The 21,700-nt window shown below is 44.8% G+C and overlaps 2 protein-coding genes across 4 annotated transcripts in view; one reads left to right on the forward strand and one right to left on the reverse strand.

Moving 5' to 3' along the window:
• The window catches only part of clec16a (C-type lectin domain containing 16A), a 40,175-nt gene extending 24,233 nt beyond the window's left edge, over positions 1–15,942 (forward strand). For 2 of the 3 annotated variants that reach the window (XM_086185503.1, XM_086185504.1), the window contains exons 17-23: positions 95–223; positions 375–495; positions 5,966–6,117; positions 6,523–6,727; positions 7,658–7,828; positions 8,583–8,720; positions 9,425–15,942. In XM_086185503.1, coding sequence (XP_086041629.1) covers positions 95–223; positions 375–495; positions 5,966–6,117; positions 6,523–6,727; positions 7,658–7,828; positions 8,583–8,720; positions 9,425–10,059 — 1,551 coding nt within the window. In that variant the 3' untranslated portion in view covers positions 10,060–15,942. The remainder of the gene's footprint in view (positions 1–94; positions 224–374; positions 496–5,965; positions 6,118–6,522; positions 6,728–7,657; positions 7,829–8,582; positions 8,721–9,424) is intronic. The other variant, XM_086185505.1, reaches the window with a different exon arrangement.
• socs1a (suppressor of cytokine signaling 1a) lies at positions 15,920–18,415 on the reverse strand. The gene is made up of 2 exons (XM_086185506.1): positions 18,253–18,415; positions 15,920–17,337 (listed from the first exon to the last, which is right to left on the reverse strand). Exon 2 carries the CDS (start codon positions 17,278–17,280, stop codon positions 16,534–16,536), a length of 747 nt encoding a protein of 248 aa, XP_086041632.1. The 5' UTR covers positions 17,281–17,337; positions 18,253–18,415; the 3' UTR covers positions 15,920–16,533.
• Positions 18,416–21,700: the final 3,285 nt, after the last annotated feature.

Below are 21,700 nucleotides of genomic sequence, written 5' to 3' on the forward strand. Positions count from 1 at the left end.
TAAATCTTTGGTGTTCCCCTCTACAAATGAAACTTGATCCGTCTACAAAAAACAACAACATTCTAACTTGTGGTCGGTTGCACATTTCTTGCAGAGTAAACCTCTAAATGTGGAGTATCTGATGATGGACGCCTCCATCCTGCTGCCGCCCACCGGCACCCCTCTGACTGGCATCGACTTTGTCAAGAGGCTGCCCTGCGGAGACGTGGAGAAGACGAGGAGGGTGAGTTCACACACAGTGACAATGTAGGTAACACTGAAGTCTAAAATACAACATAACACCTCTCTGTCTGTGTTTGTGTCTGTGTGTGTGTCTGTGTGTGCGTCTGCGCGCGCGTTTGTATCTGTACGGGTCGTCTCCTGTCTCTGCGCAGGCCATCCGTGTCTTCTTCATGTTGCGGTCGCTATCACTCCAGCTCCAAGGAGAGCCTGAAACCCAGCTGCCTCTCACCAGACCTGAAGACCTTATCAAGACGGATGACGTCTTAGACCTCAGTAGGACAGACACACACACACGAACACACACTCTCTCACACATTCTTCTTCACCCATGCACAGTATATTACAGGATGATTCAGTCTGGGAACCCCCCCCCCCCCCCCCCCCGCTTAAATAGCTCTGAAAGAACATGTCGAGATACAACCGCTGCTACCAGAGTTATGAGTGAATAGTGACATCGCCATACGACATGCTATACAATGTTATATGTGATGTTATACGAGGCTGGTGAGATTAATCATGGTGGTGATCATGGTGCCGTTCCATTTGTCTTGGGCAGGGCTCTGCTGTTGTGCATCAGTTACACCCGTGTTTCCTCTGCTGCTCTGATATGTCACAACAGCTTCTGTGAAAAAGGGCCCATCTTGTCAGCTTCAAGGAAAGTTAGATTGCTACAGTTTCCTTGGAAATATTTTAATCTGAAGAACCATTTTCACTCGATACCACCAGTTTATTTGGAACTGATGAGTAAATTGATTCAGTTTACCAGATGTTTTCCATCTCCGGCAGCAACAGGATTATAACCACTTAAGAAAAGGATGTAGGGTAGCAGTCATGTTTTTGGTTTTGGTTTTTTTCCTCATTTTGTTTTGCTTTTTGTTTTTTCACTTTTTCAGCCCTGATTCAAACACTTTTTTTTTTCTTTTCCAATCTACCCTTTAACCTTCAATTCCTGAGGTTTATCTTTACATTTAAAAAAAAAAAAAAAAAAATCTGACTGTAAATTCTCCAAGATTGTCCCGGGGAAGATGTTTGTGAGCATGTGACTCCGGATTAGAGTAACCAATCGTAGATTACTTTGTGGAGCAGAGGAAGAATGTTGAACACACTTGATGCGAAGCTGTCATTGCACTTGTATTTAGTTCCACTGAGTCGCAGTGTGACTCATATATTCTTCCCAGGAAGAAGCAACCACTCCAGTGTCTGTTTGCTTTTAGAATCTCTAGATTTGAAGCAGGATAATAAACAGCCGGCTCTTTTATTTTTTCACCCATACTTTACACTCCAAGTCAATAGGAGGCAGAATATCACCTGAAAGTTTCCATCCTTATTGTCAAAAACAAGGAAATACAAACTTCCTTATCCCAAATTGAGGGTGAAACTCTGAGTTTACCCGCCAGTTTGGGTTCCGCCACAAACTTTTAGTGCTTTAAAGAACGAGGCTACTCTTGGAGGATAAGGGGGGTGTGAGACGGACAAGACCGACCACCGCTAAGTTGAGGCGAACGGATTATCCTTTGATGAGACATTCTTTAAGCCTTTTTGAAGTGTCTCGTCCTGGGATTGACCCGTGTGAGTGTCGCAGCTGAGATTTAGGCTCGACGCCACCGGTCGCCGCACAGGAGAAGTGGTCTGTTCACGCTAGGAACGAGTACCAGTCCCATTTGAACTGCTACCTCCTAACCCAACCCTAACAGCACCGCGAGCTGCTCGCTCTCAGCAATTAAACGAAATGCAGCTTTAGCTGTAAAAGAGAAAGTTTGAAGTTCTGAGCTTCAACACTTTGTTTATTTTGAATGTTTTACCCTTAACTGCAATGACTAGTCAGCACATGGATTTGCCACCCTCCGTTATTCCGCTCTTGCGCACTCTCCCTCACAATCTGACAGCAAACACGTGGTGAAGCGTATACACGGTGAACGTGAGCACAGCCGCCTGCCAGCTAGCAGGAGCATCTTCTCCGGGGGGGGGGGGCCATGTCTGCGCTGCATGCACTCACCAGCTCTCAGATCTTATCTTTTGTTCGACTGGGCGTTTCTTCAGGCTAGACACGTATTTGCAATACAGTTATTAGAGGTTAATAGCTGCGTTAGGTTCTGAAACATGTAGCCTGCGAGTGCTCGGACTCACTGCGGCTCAAGAGTGATGTACAGCTGAAGTAGCCCCGGCTCACGCTCTCCAAGACGCGTCTCACATACCGGACCTCACTCCGCTGCAGTGAAAAAAAAATTACTGTCATAATTCGATTGGTATTGAAAGAGTTCTGTATCCTGTGTGGAAGTATTGATGGTATGTTGCTGTCCAGTGAGCTGTACAGTACTAGGAGTATAAATACTTGATTCACTGAAACAATAAGTCTAAGTGATGCACTGCTGTGGACTGTATTACTCTTAAGCTGCCACTTCACTCAAAGTAGGTGCTATCCTGAGAGAGAGTAGACAGGAACATCTGTAAGGAGGAAAATCAAGCTAACCACACACCTTTTTTTTTCTCCCGAAAAGAGAATTCAGTGGCACGTCTGTAAAAGGAAATGATCTGTGCCTCCGACGGAGGTGTAATACCATTAAAGGCACTTATAAGAACTGCACGCCAAGCAAATACTTCCTTCCCTTCCTTTACAGTGGTTCGTTTCCATAGCAGTGATGACTGTACCTTTTTTTTTTTTTTTTTCAAACAAACTTAGTCACCAACTTTATCATACCGTATCGTTATCATATCATCTATGATGAGTCAGCTACAGATTCTGCTTCTTGGAAACGTCTTTGTCCAATAATTGATCATATAAACTTGTCAAACGTGGCGAGATAAACTGATCTTACCCATGACGGGGCAGTTTCCCTTGGCTTCTGACGTTTGTATTTCCTTTAGACTGCTCATATTTTTCCCAATGAGCAAATGAGTGATTGCCAACAACCATCACACGTCTGTATAAACACGAAGAGAATAATACAGTGGAAAGAAAACATTTGAAAAGCTAAAGTTCTAGTTTGGTGTTTGGTCTGATTTCTTAGCTATTAGGTTTTTGGTGGTGTTTTTTTTTTATTCTTAGTCCTTAACTACTACCCTCTGGTGTTCATTCTAAGTTCTAAATTAACGTTGCCCTTTTTGTTTTTTTTTCTCAGTTCTATGGTTAAGTTCTATTTTGGAGTTCATTTTGAGTTCGAAGCTAACGTGATCTTTTCGTGTTAGTGCATGGTTCCGCCGAGGCTGCGACTGCCTCTGTATCAGCCCATCTTTTGGCAACAATGGAGTGAAAAGACATTTGTCACTATTTGTGCAGATTTAGCAGGAACTGCCCTGCATTCATTAAACTCCTGAAATTTCATTGTAAAAGAGTCATGAGTTCAACCCCTTAGTCTTTCTTCAGAAGTGTGTGTGTGTGTGTTTGTGTGTGTGTGTGTGTGTGTGTGTGTGTGTGTGTGTGTGTGTGTGTGTGTGTGTAGGTGTGTAGTCACGAAAGATATTTGGTATTTTGTAAGGACAGGAAGAATTGAATACTTAATGACAGTCAAAGCTATTAGTCACTTACATTTACTTCTACAGCTGAAGTACATCTGACATCATGACACTTTGGTTATGTTGCAAAACTAAGAACAAGTTATCAGACAGGTTTTAAGGGTTCAATTATTTAGGGATGAGCTATTCTGCTAAGGAAATAATGTCTTACAAGTTCGGAAGCAGTTGGGAAATCCCATAGAAAGACAATAGAGGAGCCGGTAAATATAAACATCATAGAGTGCAAACAAAGCCGATTGACGTTAAATACTAAATACAAGCCACCATCAGAACCCCCTGAGAGCTGCTCAGGATTCTTCAGAATTTGCCTATCAAAGCCAGTTCTGTGGAAACCATTGTAATGAAAGAGAATCGGTGCTTTTATTTTGAAAGTCAAGTCAATTTGTCAATTTTATTTGTCTAGCGCCAAATCCCTCAGCAGCAAGTCGAGCAGGTCCAGCACCTCACTGAAGGAGTGAGGCCTTCTGCTTTGACAGGTTGGGGGAAAGAGAGCAGGAGGGCGGGACAGAGACAAAGACAGATAATAGAAAAAGACAGATATGCAGAAGGAGAGAGGGGGACAGAGATAAAGAGGGAGAGAAATGGTAAGAGAAAGATTACTGCGCTGGAAGCTCAGCTCTGTTCTGTTGGCAGTTTCCTTAAACGTTTTTACTGGCAGTTTTGGGAGGGAGGTGGGGGTGAAATGACGACTATTATTGTTGAAAGTCCATCATCTAAACAAAGAAAGCCTAAGAAGCACGCATCGGATGACACGTGCCATGTGCCCCCCCCCCCACTGGGGCCAAAAGGAGGTTTAAGGCACTGCTGCATGTAGAGTGCCTTGCCATAAAGACGTCAGCCATTCTACCATTCCTGCTCTGTTTCTGGGCCGTCACCCTCAGTTTATTCTGATGTTGTCTTTTCTGTGAGGGGTCGGAATCAAACAATTGACTTCCGCTCCTTCCAAAATCAAATCTGTCTCAGAAAGACGTTTCCTCTCAGGCTGTCTTCACAGGGGAAAGTTATTTCTAAACAAGAGCCGGCAGTTGAAAGTGTTTGATGCTTTTGTCATTAAACATTTCACATTTTCAGGTCTTGTTGAAGCAGCTATGTGGACCCGCCCAGGGCTTCTCCAGAGCAGGGGTGTCAAACTGATCCAGTAAAGGGCCGCGTGGCTGCTGGTTCTCATTCCAAACAACAAAAGCAACACCTGATCCAACAAAAGGGCTGTGTGGACACAACTGAGTTGACTGAAGTAGAATCAGGCGTTGCTTTTGTTGGTTGGAATGAGAACCAGTTTGACACCCCTGCTCTAGTGGTTCATCAGAAGGTGGGGGTGGGAGGGGTTTTTCCCCACCCAGTGTGGGGATCTGGCTGTCAGACTTCCCCTCACTTTGACCAATTGACTCCTGACATGGTGTCATTATAAATTTAGGGACTATCTTCAGCTGTAGGTACTTTTATTTGCTGCTCACTGGTTCAGTTGGTAAATTTAAGCGTCTGGCAACCCCCACCAAACTTTTTTATATCGGTTATGTTAAGCTAACTTAGCTCCACCATTAAAAAAAAAAAAAAAAAAAAAGGAAGCATGGAAATAGCAGCCCCACACGTCAAAATTAAAACTGTTGTCACACACATCTTAGATGAACCAAAAAAAAAATGGCGCATTAATCATGTCGTGGTTAGAAAAGGATCAGTCATAATTCCTGTGTATTGAAACTGAGGAAGCAAACAAGCTACTTTAAATAGTAAAGAGAAGAAAGGATGCGTGTCAGTCTGTGTGTCTGCAGCCGGCCAAGCCGCGTGGTGCTGAAACCAGAACCGTCAGAGTCAAACGAAGTCATCACTGGTTCTTCGCAAAGATGTTTTTAGTCAAAATGAAGTGAGGAGGGTTTCACCAAGGCTTGTGATTTCTTCATCATACTCTTAAATACGTATGTGGGAGGACAACTGGCCTTTCTGGCATGCCTGTGTGTGTGAGTGTGTGTGAGTGTGTGTGTGAATGTAAAATGACTTCAAGGGGGGCCTTGCAACTGTAATTAAACCATCACAAAGATGAGTATACACTTCAGTCCAGTTTCTTTTTCTAAAAGTTTTAACTTCATTCAGATACATGGGATAAGAAGTCACATTGCGTCATGCTATTTATAGCGGCACGTTTTAACGGCACGGTTCCAGAAATGACCGTCTAGTGTTATAACACGGTGAGTGACCGTCATGTTCCTATCGATCATCTGTGGTTTTTTTTTAGATAACAGCGACCTGATAGCGTGCATGGTGGTCAGCAAAGATGGCGGCCAGGCCCAAAGGTTCCTCGCTGTAGATGTTTACCAGATGAGTCTGGTGGAACCAGAAAGCAAACGTCTCGGATGGGGCGTGGTCAAGTTTGCCGGGCTGTTGCAAGTAAGAGAGAAAATGTGAATGTGCGCGTCTTCATGTGTAGATAATGAAACGTTACGATTTAAAAACAATGGATTCATGTCCTGCTTACTTCTTCCTTTCTGCCGTCCACATTTTTGTTTTCAATTTCCATTTAAATCCTTGAAGAAACCGGTGCCATGCTAGCATGTAGTGTGCTGTTGTTTAAGTGTCACCGCATCTTTTGTGCGTTTAGTCAATGCGATGTAACTTCATCTTCTGCTGTGCATCATTTACATGCAGCTTTTCGATGCAAATGTAACTTCTGTCAAACTTCATGACCACTGGCTTTCCGTACGTGTGCCCTAAGTGTGTCTTCCTCATATACAGTATGTGTGTTTTCATGATCCTCCCTTGATGTTTTCCTGTCTTTCTGTCTCCATCAACAAGGACATGCAGGTGTCTGGTGTTGAGGACGACAGTAGAGCTTTGAACATCGTCATACACAAGCCCAGCTCCAACCCCCACGCTAAGCCCCTGCCCATCCTGCAGGCCAACTTCATCTTCGCCGACCACATCCGCTGCATCATCGCCAAGCAGAGACTAGCAAAAGGTCGTATCCAGGCCCGTCGCATGAAAATGCAGAGGATCGCAGGTGAGACATCACTTCACTTCGCCTTCACACATTTCATCAAATAATCCTTCCCCCTGCTCGACCGGGACAGCAGAGCACTCAGAGGGTGAGAGGTGATCAGGAGCTACAGGATTCTTTTACAGGAAATCACAGGAGGTTCAGAAACAGAAAGTAAAGAGTGAAACAGAGGCACTCAATGTGCACGTTCCACCTGACGCTCTGATTCACTACTCCATCAATCCATCCATGTCCATATCCTGTTCAGGGTCGCGGGGGGGCTGGAGCCCATTCCAGCGGCCTTCAGGCGAGAGGCGGGGTACAAAAGACTTAATGTGGCGTTCAGTTTGTTATATTTCATCATCCAGCAGTTAGCATGGCTGTGTGTTTTGCACCGATTTAGCAATCCGTCCCATGTGGTTCCTCCTCAGATCATGCATTACTCAAGAGTTACTCCTGAAAAAATAACGCATAATAAAATCTTGCTAATGTTGCACATTCAGGGAGGATGTGAATCCTGTCGATAACCACTCAAGTTCAAAACAAAACAAAACAAAACACTTAGTTTCAAAATGAATGACAACATACAGATTTGAACTATGTATATATATACATGGTATATATGGTATATATATATATATATATATATATATATATATATATATATATATATATATATATATATATATATACATATATACATATATACATATATACATATATACATATATACATACTACCTATATGGTACATACAGATATTTGACTTGACCAGGACAATGTAGGTGCAGGTTGAATAACATCCAGAATTGAACCCAGTGGGATTTAAGGTCACAAGATGATGGACAATTTGTGTAGCAGTTAAGACAAACTGTTGTACATCAATGACTGTTGTCAGGTGTCCACAGTGCCAACAAAGCAGTCTACACACTCCTGCTCTCCCCTCTGTTTGCAGCTCTGCTTGATCTGCCTGTGCAGCCCAGTGCATCTGAAGTGTTGGGTTTCGGTCAGACTGCTAACCCTTCACCCAGCGGCCTCCCTTTCCGCTTCTATGAGCAGTCAAGACGAGCCCCCAATGACCCCACGGCGAACAGATCGGTGTTCGCCTCCGTCGATAAAGTGCCAGGTGAAAATCCTCATCCTTTCATTCAGTTTCAGGCCAGTTCAGTTTTTAGATAGCATTTATTCCCTGATGCGGACTTTGTTGCTGCAATTGACTTTTGAAAGCAACAGAAAAAACGAAACTTAGGAGCACTGTTATATAGAATCTGAATGAGCACCCACCAAATGATGAATTCTTCAAAATATCCTACTGGTTGACATGGTGTACATCTGCAGGGTTTGAGAGTGCAAGCATTTCACCTGCATTTGCATGTAAAACTAGATTTGGGCAAAACACATGTGGTTGTAGAAAAATCCGGACCAGACCAATGACTTTTTCCGCCAACAAAAATGAGCGTCACTCTGGTTGACCAACGCTGTCCAATGGGCCGCTGTCTCCATCTCATTCCGGCTGCGCTGCCGTTAACGTCGTTCTCTACACAGCCGTCTTTCCCATCGTCAGCGTTTTGGCCGCAGCGGCCAGAGCTGATTACAGCCGATCTCGACGACGACGTCAAGCTGCGCGTAGCAGATCGAATCCGATCACGCCACAGAAAGGCCCAAGCAGAGACAATGATCAGATCGACCAAATCCAAGCAAGCTCACAAAGCTGGACTGGCAAAATGCAGCACCTTTGGTACGAAGAACTGCTGTTGTAAGGATGTGTTCATATGTTCATGGAAGCATGTGAGAATTAGTATTATCTGAAATTATCTCTATGATGAACCAGCCAGTTAAACTAGCCCGTGTGCGTCTGCGTTTGTGTGCCTCATTCTCAGGTTTCGCTGTGGCTCACTGCGTGTCACAGCACAGCCCCTCCCCCCTCTCGTCTCCTTCGCCTCCCTCCAGCGGGAGTGGAAGCACTGGGAGATGTGACTCTGTTACCGCAAGCACCATATCAACTCAGAGCCCCACAGGTAGCCAGACACACACATCATACCGAGACTTTGCACAGTATATTCGAATACATAAATGATGTACTGAAGAAGTAAAGTTGTGTAGCCAAAACTACTGAAGCTGCGGTGCGACTATGCTCACTATACGGTGTGTATTTGAAGAGTATAAGGCATGGCTGTCAAATAGCTGAACACGTGAAACATCCGTCTCTTTAGGTAGGAGAGGAACTCCACAGCTTAGTGGCGGAGGTGTGGTTCATATGTAAATAGTCACATTCTTGCTTCTAACTGCTGACTCCGGCACATTTTTGTTTATGTTCATTCCTTTTATATACAGTACATTGCCAGTTTCTACCTCCAAAGAGCTTCACACACATTTTTGTAAACTTTTTTTTTTTTTTACTACTCTCTTACTCTCACAGTGTAAGTACGCTTACAGTACTTTTGCACTCAGTCAATACGCTCGGTGTTGTAGCCGTGATTGTGTGCCCGCCTTGTTTTAGATCGGTCTCAGAAGTTTCACTGTACCAAAAACACACTCCAGGCAATCTCAGCCCCGTCCTACGTGTTGTGATCGCTGATTGCTAAGGTAGCTGCTGAACGTGCTGTGTTGTTTCTGTCCAACTGTCCGTGTTTTATTCTTTCTCTGGTTCTACATTTCCTCTCCGTACCTGACTTCAGCGTTTCCTGCCGTGTAACACAGTCGTGTCACTCTTGCCTCTTAGATGACGGCACATTTTTGGAGCACACCCCTCCCTCCTCCTCCAGTGGAGAAGGGGACGGTGGTGGAGAAGTAACATTGGTCCCCTCTAATCCCTCAACCCCAGTCCCGATGCTGGCGCCCAGCCTGACCCCGGCCTCCCAGCCCACCATCTCCCTCCTCACGGACAGCGACGCTGACACCCTGAGCGTGGAGTCCCTCACCCTGCTGCCCCCTGCTGACTCACCACACCTGCACCCCTGCGCCAGCCACATCCCGGCAACACAGTCCTTCCTCCAGAGACCAGACGCCTCCATCGCAGAGGAAGAAGAAGAGGAGGAGGAGGAGGAGGGGGGAGGTAAGAAAGGAGAAGAAGAGGAGGACGGGTCTCCGACAGATGAGACGGAGACAGACGCTACTGTGAAAGAGGAAACGACGACGACAGAGTTGGTAACACCCACTGACGAGGACCCAGAGGGAGGACACGGGCCAGAAGGTGAGGAAGCTGTTGATAAGGACACACCTCGGGGGGAGGATAGAGACCCCCCCTGTGCTACGCAGCTGCATGGTGGAGACGCATCCACAGCTGCAGAGTCAGTAGAGAAGACAGACGATGCAGAAACACGGTGCGAGACACCAGAGTCGCCTGAACTGGACTAACAAGACACATTCATGCATTTAGACTCGTCTCTCACACACTTACAGAGTGCAGCCATAGTATATTTTCATGTTGCGACCTGCTGGTGTGTGTGTGTGGGTGTGGGTGTGGGTGTGGGTGTGTGTGGGTGTGTGTGTGTGTGTGTGTGTGTGTGTGTGTGAGAGAGAGAGATGTGAAATGTGTGAAAGGCTTCTTTTTGTTTGCACATGGAGAAAGACAAGATAGAGACACACTAACAGAACTCAAGAAAGGCTCAAAGCACATTTGGGCTCCTGTGCACTCAAGTGTGTTTGGTGGTTTGTGTGCGTGTGCGTGTGTGTGCGACCGTGTGAGTGTTTTTAGCGCGCGTGTGCCGAGGCACGCAACCAGCAATGTTTTTTACTCATTGTGATTGATGGTTAGTCAGCTCAAAGACACACACACATGCTGCTGCTGTGAGATTTTTAAGGACCTTTGTACGTCTTCTGTTCACATTAAGATTTACCACTGATGTTTTGCAGTGTTGTTCACCACTAAACACGCTATCACTCACAGTGAGCTGCACTTAGCCTCTCAGCTTGCTGTCAGCTAGCGCATTGGCTCAAGTTGGTTTAGTTCTGAATTGATCCATTCATTTACTAATTGGTGTCTCTTCTAGAAAACTATATTGATAACCTGCAGTGTCAGGAGGGGTAGCAGCGTAAACATTTATTTGACGTTAACGTCTTTCTATTAAGTGGCCATTTTGTGCCCCTTGCTCGTAAACACCTAGATGACTTCATCCAGGATGCCAGCAGGGAGGCGTGTGAAATGCTCTATGGAGTTGGCCTCCATTGTTCTGCCATCAGTTGCTTGAGTGCAGGGCAAAAATGCATTTTCTTCAGTTATGCAAGAGTAAGCAACGAACTTGGACCTCAGAAGATTGTCTGTTATTTCTTTTTCTACTCCAGGAGGCCATTTCCTTCCCAGAGCCATAGTCAGGAAAGATAACGTGTTCCTTCGCAGAAGCTCTCTACCAGTCAGCTGCCCTTCAGCAGTAGTGGGTCGCTAATCACACGCTGTTTAGCTAATTACAACCTTAGAGAACTTCTTGTGTCATTTGTTAGGAAAATGGATGAAAAGCTAAATTGCTTGACAGTAGAGCAGATATGCTGAGTGAATATCGACGTTTCAGCTTCACAGGCTCGTAAGGAACAATTATTAGGAACGTTTGTTTCTTCGGATTGGCACAACAACACTGGTGTTGAATGTACCTCCTGGTTGCCCTCCCTCACACACTGACTGACCCCAGATCAGTTTTAAGTCGTACTCAGTGAGACAACTCCCTGCGACGTTTGCTGTCACCGTTGATGACAAAACCGTCGGATTGTTCACCGACACTTTTCCTGCGGTGACAGAAAGACAGGAACAGCTTAGCATTATTGGACCGTACAGCTTTTGCCGATAAACTACCAAAAGTAAAACGTAAATGGCCCAAAGGAAACCAGAACAACTCACAAAACACAATAACAAAGGGCAGAAGACAACAGTAAATAGCAAAACAAGAGCACTCAGCAGCGAATAGCACACAGGGTCAGACATCCAAACAGAATCGCAAGCAGGACAAGGAAACGGCGACGAGGACAAAATGACAAATGTGTCCTTTTTTATTGCATCGTGATCTGAGCTTATGAAACTAAAAATCAGGGCCGCAGTGACCATAACCTGGAGAAGACTGCAAACCAGATGTTAGAGATTACTGCCCTGGGGTCAGCAAATAGGGGAGAACCACCTCCTCCCCCCTCGTGCTTTCAAACAGCTAAATAAAGCTTTACTACTGCAATAAGAGCTAACCATTGAGGGGAGAGAGATGAATGTACCAGGCAGCTTCTCTCTCCATGCAGCAGCCATCTTTGGATCGATGTATACAGGGTCGGTGTATTTTCTCTTTCATTCATGACTGGAGTTGTCAACCCTCAGAACAAATCCCTCTCGCTCTCATCGTCTGTGCCATCCTCTGACGTCTCAGTACTCATTCTCATCTTTGAACTCTGAACAGTTTGTAAAAGGAGAATTCAGAGCAATACGTCATGTTTTTCATTGTTTTTTTGTTGTTTTGTTTTGTTTTGGGTTGTTTTTTTTGGCCTCTCCGGTTGTTTTCATCTTGCTATTGTAAATAACAGCAGAAGGATGATCGCTGATGAGCTGGAGAGGCAAGAAGCACTCGATGGTTCAGACTAACTCACGGCCATGTTGCCTTCAAACACGCAAACATGTCGCCCGTAACCGCTGGCAACTTCTACTAGCTTCCATGGTTAAGTCTCTGATTGTAGCGAGTGAGTATGTAGTGTGAGTGAGTGTGCGCGCGTGTGTGTGTGTGTGTGCGCGCGTGCCCTGTAAATGCTTTTGGCTTTTAAACATGTTATTATTGTTAATGAACTGAAACAGAGGAATAAATAAAGACCTGCAATAAATTATTCTACTAAACAACAGGAGGAGTCCAGCATGAGCTTTGTTTGTCGCGTTCACTCCCGGACCGCTGAGGAGGCTACGGACGAGCCGGGTCATCCTCAAACTACAGTGTTCACACTCACCTCAGTGCAAATTTTGTTTTAAATGTTTTAAATGTGTAAAAATGATGTCACAGAATTCACACTGGTATGTGTGATAGGAGCGTGACGTGACCTTGACACACTAACATCGTCTTCCTGTGGCTGCCTCAGGAGCCTTTGTCGAACTTGCGGTTTGTACATGTCGCTTTTATCGAAGTTCCTCTATTCAGGGAAGTCTGCATGTGTTCGCAAACATGTGAAGGGGTTCCTGGTACTCTTGTGATAATGAAGTGTGTGTGTGTGTGTGTGTGTGTGTGTGCGCGCGCGTGCGCACATTACTTATCCGCACTAAACCACAGTCAAGTTTTGACTGTAGAGGTTTCAAACAGATTTTGAAGATTTGGATGTGAGGGAGTTGTTCCAGTCACTGATGGATGATTTTTAAAACTAATGAATATTTCATCTATATGACAGAATCTAGGAGGAAAATGATATAATAACTTCCAGGATTTGAACATATTTCAACATTTCATAAAGTATTGCAAGATGATTTAAAGGAGCCTTACAACTTTTTTTTGTAAATGCACTTGGCACAGCAAACCTCGTTCCAAAGTGTATTTGATGACTTTTGAGATGCTTTCTCTACTCCACCCAAGCTAGCATTCATAGCAGCTAAGCTAACTAGCGACTAGCAGCCTGGAGTTCTGTGGTGCAGACAAAACAGTACCTATCTAAGAGTGTTGGTCATGGTCCTTGAAACACAACTACTTCAGATGTTAAGCTAACCATCAACTAGCTGGTTTACCATCAAGATTGGAAATTGCTAACTAACTTCAAGCTCTGTCCAAAAGGCACAAAGTGTGTCTGGGTACATCTGAAACTCATCAATGAAAAGTTATTTTCTTCAAGGATTAGAATTCTTTTTTTCAAGAGATGTTAAGGACATGAGAAGACTGCTTTCTCTATCGCCCTGTTAGCGTTCCTGGCAGCTATGCTAACTAGCAGTCACCCATCTAGCTGGGGTCAGGAGCTACACAACACACACACACACACACAGAAGAGAAGGGTATCTATCTGCTTGTCTAGCACCAAGAAAATGAGTGAGTTGATATCCCAAAAAGTTAACCTCTTCCTTGTAAATAAACAGCAGCCCATTTTAAATGTAAAGCTAACATTCATTGACTAGTTAGCTTAGCATAATGACTTGAAACAGATAGGTTTAGGGCACAGGCTCTGTCCAAAAGGTACAAAGTCTGCCTACCAGCACCTCAAAACTTATCTAACACATTATCTTTTTTAATCTGTGGAAAAGAAAGGAAAAAAAAAAGACGAGTTGAGATTCAATTTGGTGGACGATTTCTTGAAGTAAACATCAGTTACAGGGCAGTGAGCAAAGAATCAGAAATAGCCAGCCTTATGACAACAAGACCCCCCGGCTGAGGAGTCTCAGGCTACGCTTGTGCTGGCTTTGGTCCAGCTGTCACATCTCAGCTCATCACAAGTGGTTTTAGCCTCTTACTTTATTACTTAAACTATTCCGTTTATGTTGGATCACAAATTGGATGGAAACTTTCTATTCCCCACTCTTGGCATCCCCACTATCAGGAATCGGAAGTTTCAAGTCAAATTCTCTGGAAATAAAAGAAACAAGTGACGAATGCCAGTCTTCAGGTCGTTAAAAAAAACGTTGTTGGGAACAGCAAACACTGCATCTGCGTTGATCACCGTCATGGTTGTCACTGAGGAGCACAGTTCTGAGAACACAACGCCTTGTTTACATCAAGTAACAAGGCCTGAAAAGATATTCAGTTTTAACCTTAACCTTTATCTTCAAGGTGTCATGTCACTAGAAGTGTGTGTGTGTGTGTGTGTGTGTGTGTGTGTGTGTGTTAAAGGACAAAAACTCCCGGCAAAGGAGTCCACAGAAATCAGCTGATAAAACGCAGAACACCTCGCTTCACCTTTCACATCTAAAAATAGTCGGGAATGTCCTGAAAATGTAGAAGTTGTGAATGAAACTGTTATTCATGATTCATTGCTGGTTTCTGTCTCAGACACACGCGCGCGCGCGCGCGCGCGCGCACACACAGAAATATCTGATGTCAGTTTCAAGGTAACAAAAAAGGGAATTTTGATGGCAAATGTAAAAAAGATGAAGAATTTGAAGGCTTATTTTATATCTTACTCTTGGTGTGTGTGTGTGTGTGTGTGTGCGTGCGTGTGTTGCCCAACCTCAAGATGAGATAATGACATCCTTGATCTACCTCAGTTTTACATGAATCAGTCTTGTTTTGAATATGACTCAGCATATGTGTGTGTGTGTGTGTGTGTGTGTGTCTTCATTCGCCCCAAGAGAATTTAAAAAAAAAAAAATCCCCAAAAAGGTCATGAAGCGTCACGGCTGGATTACTTTGTGGGGTTGGGGTTCTGGTTTGGCGTAATAAGTGAGATGATGTTTTGAGAAGGAAGAGATTGACGCACAGTCCCATTCTCATTTAAGCTGAATTGTGTAACATGTATGATGCTAATTTTATTTTTAGACTTTCAGACTTGAGTGTTAGTTCTCTAACATTGTAGAAAAAACTTTGGGCTTTAAAAAAAAATAAAAAAAAGTAGGTTTTTGTTTTTTTGAAGTTGTGTGAAAGAAAGCTAGCAGGAGCTCCAATCAACAGTTTCATTGTTTTCTAACACCCAGGCCTCTCCAAGGTTTCGAAGATGATGACTTTCAAGATAAATAACCCTGAAATGGGAACGTGTTTCAGGTTTGATACACTGTGTAATATCAGCCGAGAACACACTGGGGGTACAAATACTCTTTTCTTTAATGTCCAGTAAACGTATCACTTCACCTTCAACGACTTCCTTTCTCCGATTCTTCAGTGCTCCGTTTCCTGGTTTGTTTGTTTGTTTTTCTAGCTTGCTACCATGAAAATCTGAACCAGACATGAACTACCTACCCTGACCTTCATCGAACAAACCCGCCCGCCTCGAAACACCCCACTTCTTCCTGAGGAAATTTTCATCTGCACTGACTTCTCTTTGATTTACAGCACATGTACACACACGCGCACGCACTCACACACACACACACCTTCATTATGTGTCAACTCTGTCCTCCTTTCTGGTAAGTGTTCAAGTGTAATACTCCATTTACCACCAAAATAACCACGCCCACTTCCCACTCTGCCCTACACAGATGAATTATTGTGGTGGTGGGACTCTACTCCTACCGTGTCACCTTTCCTGCCCCCGTCACTCGCCCTCCCTGTCTCGCCACAAAACTCATTCATTCTGAAACATTCTCTCTCTCTCTCTCTCTCTCTCGTTCACAAAAGACAAAAAAGGAATAAAGTAATTTAAAAAGGTCTTCATTTAATAAAACAGTTCAAACAGAAAAAAAAAAAAAAATAGATGTGATTTTTCAGACAATATGCCCAGCAGAGACGGTGGAACTAGAGGGCCAATGCCTCTACGTACAGTACAAGGAACAGCAGACTCCTCCCGACTCGTCCTCCGGAGAGTCGTCGGCGTCTGCGCACATTCATGTGAGTGATGTAAACATTCAGCAACATTAGAGTTTTACGGTCTGCTACAAAAATATATCGACCGGTCGGCAGCAGTGTCTCAAGTGGATCCTCCGCCATTCCTCGGTACTTTTAAGAGTCTGTTGGATCTTAAAGAACCTCCATTTTGTCCTCCTTACTGGCTCTGGTGACCCCAAACAAGAAGTTTCCATTTGAGGGGTCGCCGTCGAGACCCCCGGCCCTTGTGTCATAGCAACGATGACATCGTCTCTCAAGGTGGCGTTTTTCTTCCTCGAGATTAAAACTGACTGTGTCAACGTTGAGTGTCTGGATGAAATCTGTCTGGGCCACGTTTGATCAGAGGCAGACTCCTGGTTCTTTCTTGGGCTTGTTAATAAAAATAATATTAATATTAATAAAAATAATGCCAAAATGTCAAATGTCATAATTTGTAAGGGAACTCCAACAGGAAGTCCTGGACAACATGGGTGAGTGGCAGCTCGGAAACCCGACTCACTCCACCGCAAAGTTCCACAATGCGCTTTCTGCACCGTTCCTGAAGCGTCGGCTCCCATTTCCTGTACGGGATTCTCAGGCTCTTTTTAGGAGAGTTGATGTAGTGCTCCAACAGGGTGAAGAGCGCCGGGAAGGTGCGCTCGTTGCCCGCCAGCGAGAACTTCTGTTGTTTGTATTCGATGCGTACGCTGACCGGTCCGCTCTTGGCGTGATAGGACAGCGTGAAGAAGACGTCTTTCTGTCGACTGTCACGGATGAGGAAGCTTCCCAGGGGAGCGTCCCGGAGCATCCGGTGAGCGTCCTCCACTCCCAGAGGACCCCAGTAGAAACCGCTGCGCTCGAGCTTGGACGCGGTGTCCGTGATGATTTTACAGTCCTCCTTGCAGCTGAAGATGGGGAAATGGGTCAGATACACAGAGGGGACCAGCCTCAAGTTCGGATCTGGAGCGGCGCGGCGCTGAAGCTGCTCAAACTCTGTGCCGTGTGGTGTGAGAGAGACTTTGTGCTCCGAGAGCCCCGACGACAGCGACGAGGAGGAGGAGGATGAGGACGATGATGACAAAGATGATGCAGAGGAGGAGGATGATGATGAGGAGGAGGATAATGAAGATGCAGAGGTTGAGCTGGGCAAGAGGGTCTTGTCCTGGCCTTCTACTGCGCTGCTGGCAACCATCCTACAGGGGAGAGAGGCCCCAGACGCTCTCCCATCGCTACCCACCACACTGACATCCTGACACAGACACAAGACAGAGCACCTTTAGTATCACAGCCGCAGATTTATTATGGTTTAGGATATATTTCTTAAGTAGACTTATATTTGACTTAAGGTCACTTAGATTTATGGTAAATTAACTTTTTGTAATAAGGCCCTTAACACAGGAGTTGTAAGAACACAGCCAGGAAAGAGTTAAATCCGCCTGACAACATCAAGAACAGCCTGTTATTGGCCTTGCTGATTGAGAGTGTGTGTGTGTGTGTGTGTGTGTGTGTGTGTGTGTGTGTGTGTGTGTGTTGTTCAGAGTTGAGACACTGTGGAGAACGCAAGGCAGACAGAAGATCAGCCAATCTGGAATAGAAGCCTGAGCTCAAATGCGGCTGAGGTGTCCGAATACAAGCCTGTCTGAAAGACTGGACTCAACCTGTTGAGTTTGATGTTTATCAGAGTCAGTTCACTACACACAAAACCACGATAGCACGTCCTGTGTGTGTGTGTGTGTGTGTGTGTGTGTGTGTGTGTGTGAGAGAGAGACCTTTATTTCCTGTCAAATTACAAACCAAGAGCTACACTTCCATGAAATGTTGCGCTCAATTCCACGGAAAGATAATCATTAACGGGACACGACGGGCGTTGAAATGTTGGAATTTGTCAGGCGCAAACCTCGTTGCAACCACGGAATTGTATTTATCTATTTTTTCAATTACTTTCAATTACATTTTTTTAATCGAATGCATTATTTAAACGGGATTAAAAGCGCGGTAACAGCCGGATAACGTGCATCAGGAGGGTGACCTCCATATTTTAGAACTACCAGACTCCCTACCGACCGCCCCTTTCTGCTGCGACCTCTCACAACAGTTTCCACCACCTTCACTTATTTTTACAGTCCAGACTCATTTGTGCAAAACACAAATGTACGAGACTTACCGTTTTGCTCTTGTAACGGCGGCTCGTAGAGATGTGCTACTCGGTAATCCGTCAGAGTGAACACCTCTGGATGGTTGGATGGATGGAGAAATTAGCGTTATTCTTCTCGGAGCTATCGCTCCTGCACCTCCTGGTCTGAGCTCCGGGTAATGTTGCCACTGAGTTTTGTCTGCTTAGCCCCGCCCCTCCAAACGATAAAAAAGGAAAAGCTTCAGCTTCTTTTAAAAAGAAGTGAAAGTGAAACCCAGCAGTTGCTTTATTACAGGATTTCAAGAAAACCACAGGTACCACATGACGTTTACAGAAATTGCGGCGTTTATGTTAAATGCTCGCCATTTGATTGATTTTGTTTTTAAAAGCTTCCTAAAAAAAAAAATAACTTTTTAACAAGAATTAAAACAAATAAACTATAAATAATCCTGTCTGGTTTCGTTTCCACACGGTGGCACAGTGTCAAGGTGGTCTGTGCAGGTGCGGTCAGAAAAAGGGGGCGGCCTGCCAGCAATAGGAAAACTGGGGGTGGCAGAGGAGGTAGTGGGGGGGGGGTGTGTTGTCAGAATGAGCATCAAGTAGTGGTTTTACATACACAGGTGCATCTCAGTAATCATGTCATTTAACTGGAATTGAAAGTGTGTTCCTCCAGACTGGGATGGCTCTATATCCCGCGTGTGTGTCTGTCTGTGTCTGCATGTGTCTGCATGTGTCTGCATGTGTCTGCATGTGTCTGCGTGTCACATTCCTAACAAGTTAGCAAGCATTTTCAAAGTTAGCAAGCATTTTCAAAGATTTTCACACACACACACACACACACACACACACACACAGTTGCACATGTATACTGTAATGCATAGAGCCACGCTGGAGAAACACACTTTCAATTCCAGTCAAATGACATGATTACTGAGATGCACCTGTGAATGTAAAACCGCTAGCTGATGCTCATTCTGACAACAACCCCCTCCCTCCCACCCCCCCCACCCCCACCTGACCTCTACCACCCCCAGCTTTCCTATTGCTGGCGGGCTGCCCCCTTTTTCTGACCGCACCTGCACAGACCACCCAGACACTGTGGAGGTGGAGGCTGCCATGTAAGCACAAGAGCACTTTGGGGTTCGGTATTTTGCTCAAGCATATTTTGACATGGTCTCCGGCCACTCCGCCTCCAACTGAGCCTGTCAACATCGAAGAATGCAGTTAGCACCCCAATTATATACTGGTTATTCCAATCTATTATCCGGCTGTGTGTCACTCAAATGTCATTAACTCAAATCATACTAATTAATAACAGTCACTTCGTAGGAAGTTGCCACTGTTCACAAGCCGACCGGTGATTTCAGAGGCGTTTCGGAATAAATTTGACAATTCTACGGAATTTGAGTAGACTTATTGGTTACCATAACAACAAAACCTGCTCCGTAACCATCTCTGGAGTTATGCTGATGCACTGTGATTTGGCAAAAGATAAAGATGAAAAGATTGTTGGTTGTTCATCAGTGTTTTGTTCCAGTGGTTCACGTAGCAGGCAGGGTTAGGGTTGTAATAAGTAACGTACAAACAGAACAGAGAAGATGGGTAAACAGAAAGCCTTTGTAAAATGTGGTTAATCGTGTGAGAGGTGCTGTAACCCAGCCATGACCGTTTCCTAACCTGAATCTTAATTTATGTGTAGCTCCTGACTTCTGAAAGGGGATTCCTGCAGGAAGGGGTCTATCAGCCAGAAAGCCATTCCATAGGAGAAAGCTAAAGCACGTGGGCGGATGCAGCGGCGAGGCAAAACTCTCCTCCCAGCTAGCTGATGAACCTGCAGTTCCAGCGGCACAACCCTCTTAGATATGTTGCCTGTACTGACGAACGGTCACACTGAGGAGGTATTTGTTTCTTTTTCACCATGATTTCCCTGGAAACAGGATATGCGCATAAATTCAAGTTCTTGAGATGGCAGCACAACTTTGTGCTTCACTGTATAGTTCCTCTCTGGTTTGCTGAGTCATGGGCGATACTGTAGATCTACTCCAATTATAAATATGGCACTTTTAACAGCGGCTGAACTGGGATCAGCGCGGCCTGATAACACAGAGTTTGTAAGGCTGGTAACTCCCCCCTTGATTAGAAACACATGCTGTCCTCCACCACACGGTGCATGCTGCTTGTGATACCTTTTGATCAAACGCAGTGGGCAACTGTGTGCACTTTAAATGCATAAACTATGTGCACATGAGTTCTTCTTCCATGAGTTTCATTTCTGTGAAACATGAGCAGGCGCAGGGGCCTAACAGCTCAACTCCGTGTGTGTGTGTGTGCGCATGTGTGTGTGTGTGCCTGTGTGCGTGTGTTTCTCATTTCAGAGCTCCGCAGCCAGTTGCTGTTGTTTGCACACACAGTTATAATCACAGTTGGGAAAAGAAAATCAGTTCCACGCATGCACACGTGGAGAGAAGATCGACAGCATTAGAAATTGAACTCAGATCATTTTTACGACATCGTGCAGTTCTACACATGAAATGTTGCAGACTAAAGCTCATAGTTTTTGCTTCCGCGTGTGGGTTTGCAACAAAGCACTCATTGATGGATGACAGATTGGTGAAAAATGCAAAGCTGGCAACTCACCCGCTTCTTTTTCATTGTGCTTGTTCCAGACCTGGATGACCTCTTTGGATTAGTGGCAGCACACAATTTTGCAGCTGCCTTTTTGTATATAATTCATTTTAAATGTTTGGACATCCTGAAACAAAAGTTTCGTTAATCAGCATCGGTGATATTTGCAGATGAGACACTATGACAGAGGGAGCGCACGGTAAAACGTGGGTTTTTTTTAGGTGTAAACTGAACGATAGAATTTGGAATTCGACTGGAAAGATTAAAGAAATAAGGAAAGATAGTACGCATGAACACACTCGTATATCATCGTCTCAGAAATGGTGCACATCAACACACAAGACATGGAATTTATCCTTAACACGCACGCACGAGGACGAGGCTGATTGATTCTCTAAATTGACTGTAGGTATGAATGTATGAATTCTGGCCCTGCGATGGACTGGTGACCTGTCCAGGGTGAACCCCGCCTCTCGCCCGTAGATGCTGGGATAGGCTCCAGCCCCCCCGCGACCCTTAATGGGAATAAGCGGAAGATGACGATGGAAGGAAAGTGGAAGTAAGTACGGTAAATTGAGAACCAGTATTTAACTTCATCACTCCTGATTACTATAAGGAAGTTGAGGAATCACTGGGCCGTTTATTGCTGTACTTTCTGATTCACAAAGTCACAGATAAGCATCTGTTCAACGGACACAAGTGGGTCTGTAAAATGAAAGTAAAATTGTCTTCCATGAATACCTGGCGCTTCTGAGAAGCCTGAGAGCTATTAACATTTTACTGTTTCAAAGATCAAAACTGGGTCATAAAATCCCCCTGTGCCTCGATCATTTTCGGCGTGGCGTGTTTGTCG

Source organism: Aulostomus chinensis, chromosome 18, assembly GCF_037954235.1.
Source record: "Aulostomus chinensis isolate RoL2024-O1b breed Wild chromosome 18, RoL_Achi_v1.0, whole genome shotgun sequence".
Lineage (NCBI taxonomy): Eukaryota > Metazoa > Chordata > Actinopteri > Syngnathiformes > Aulostomidae > Aulostomus > Aulostomus chinensis.

Excerpts from the sequence above, each read along its gene's own strand:
- socs1a (XM_086185506.1), bottom strand. The coding sequence starts at position 17,280 with ATGGTTGCCAGCAGCGCAGTAGAAGGCCAGGACAAGACCCTCTTGCCC.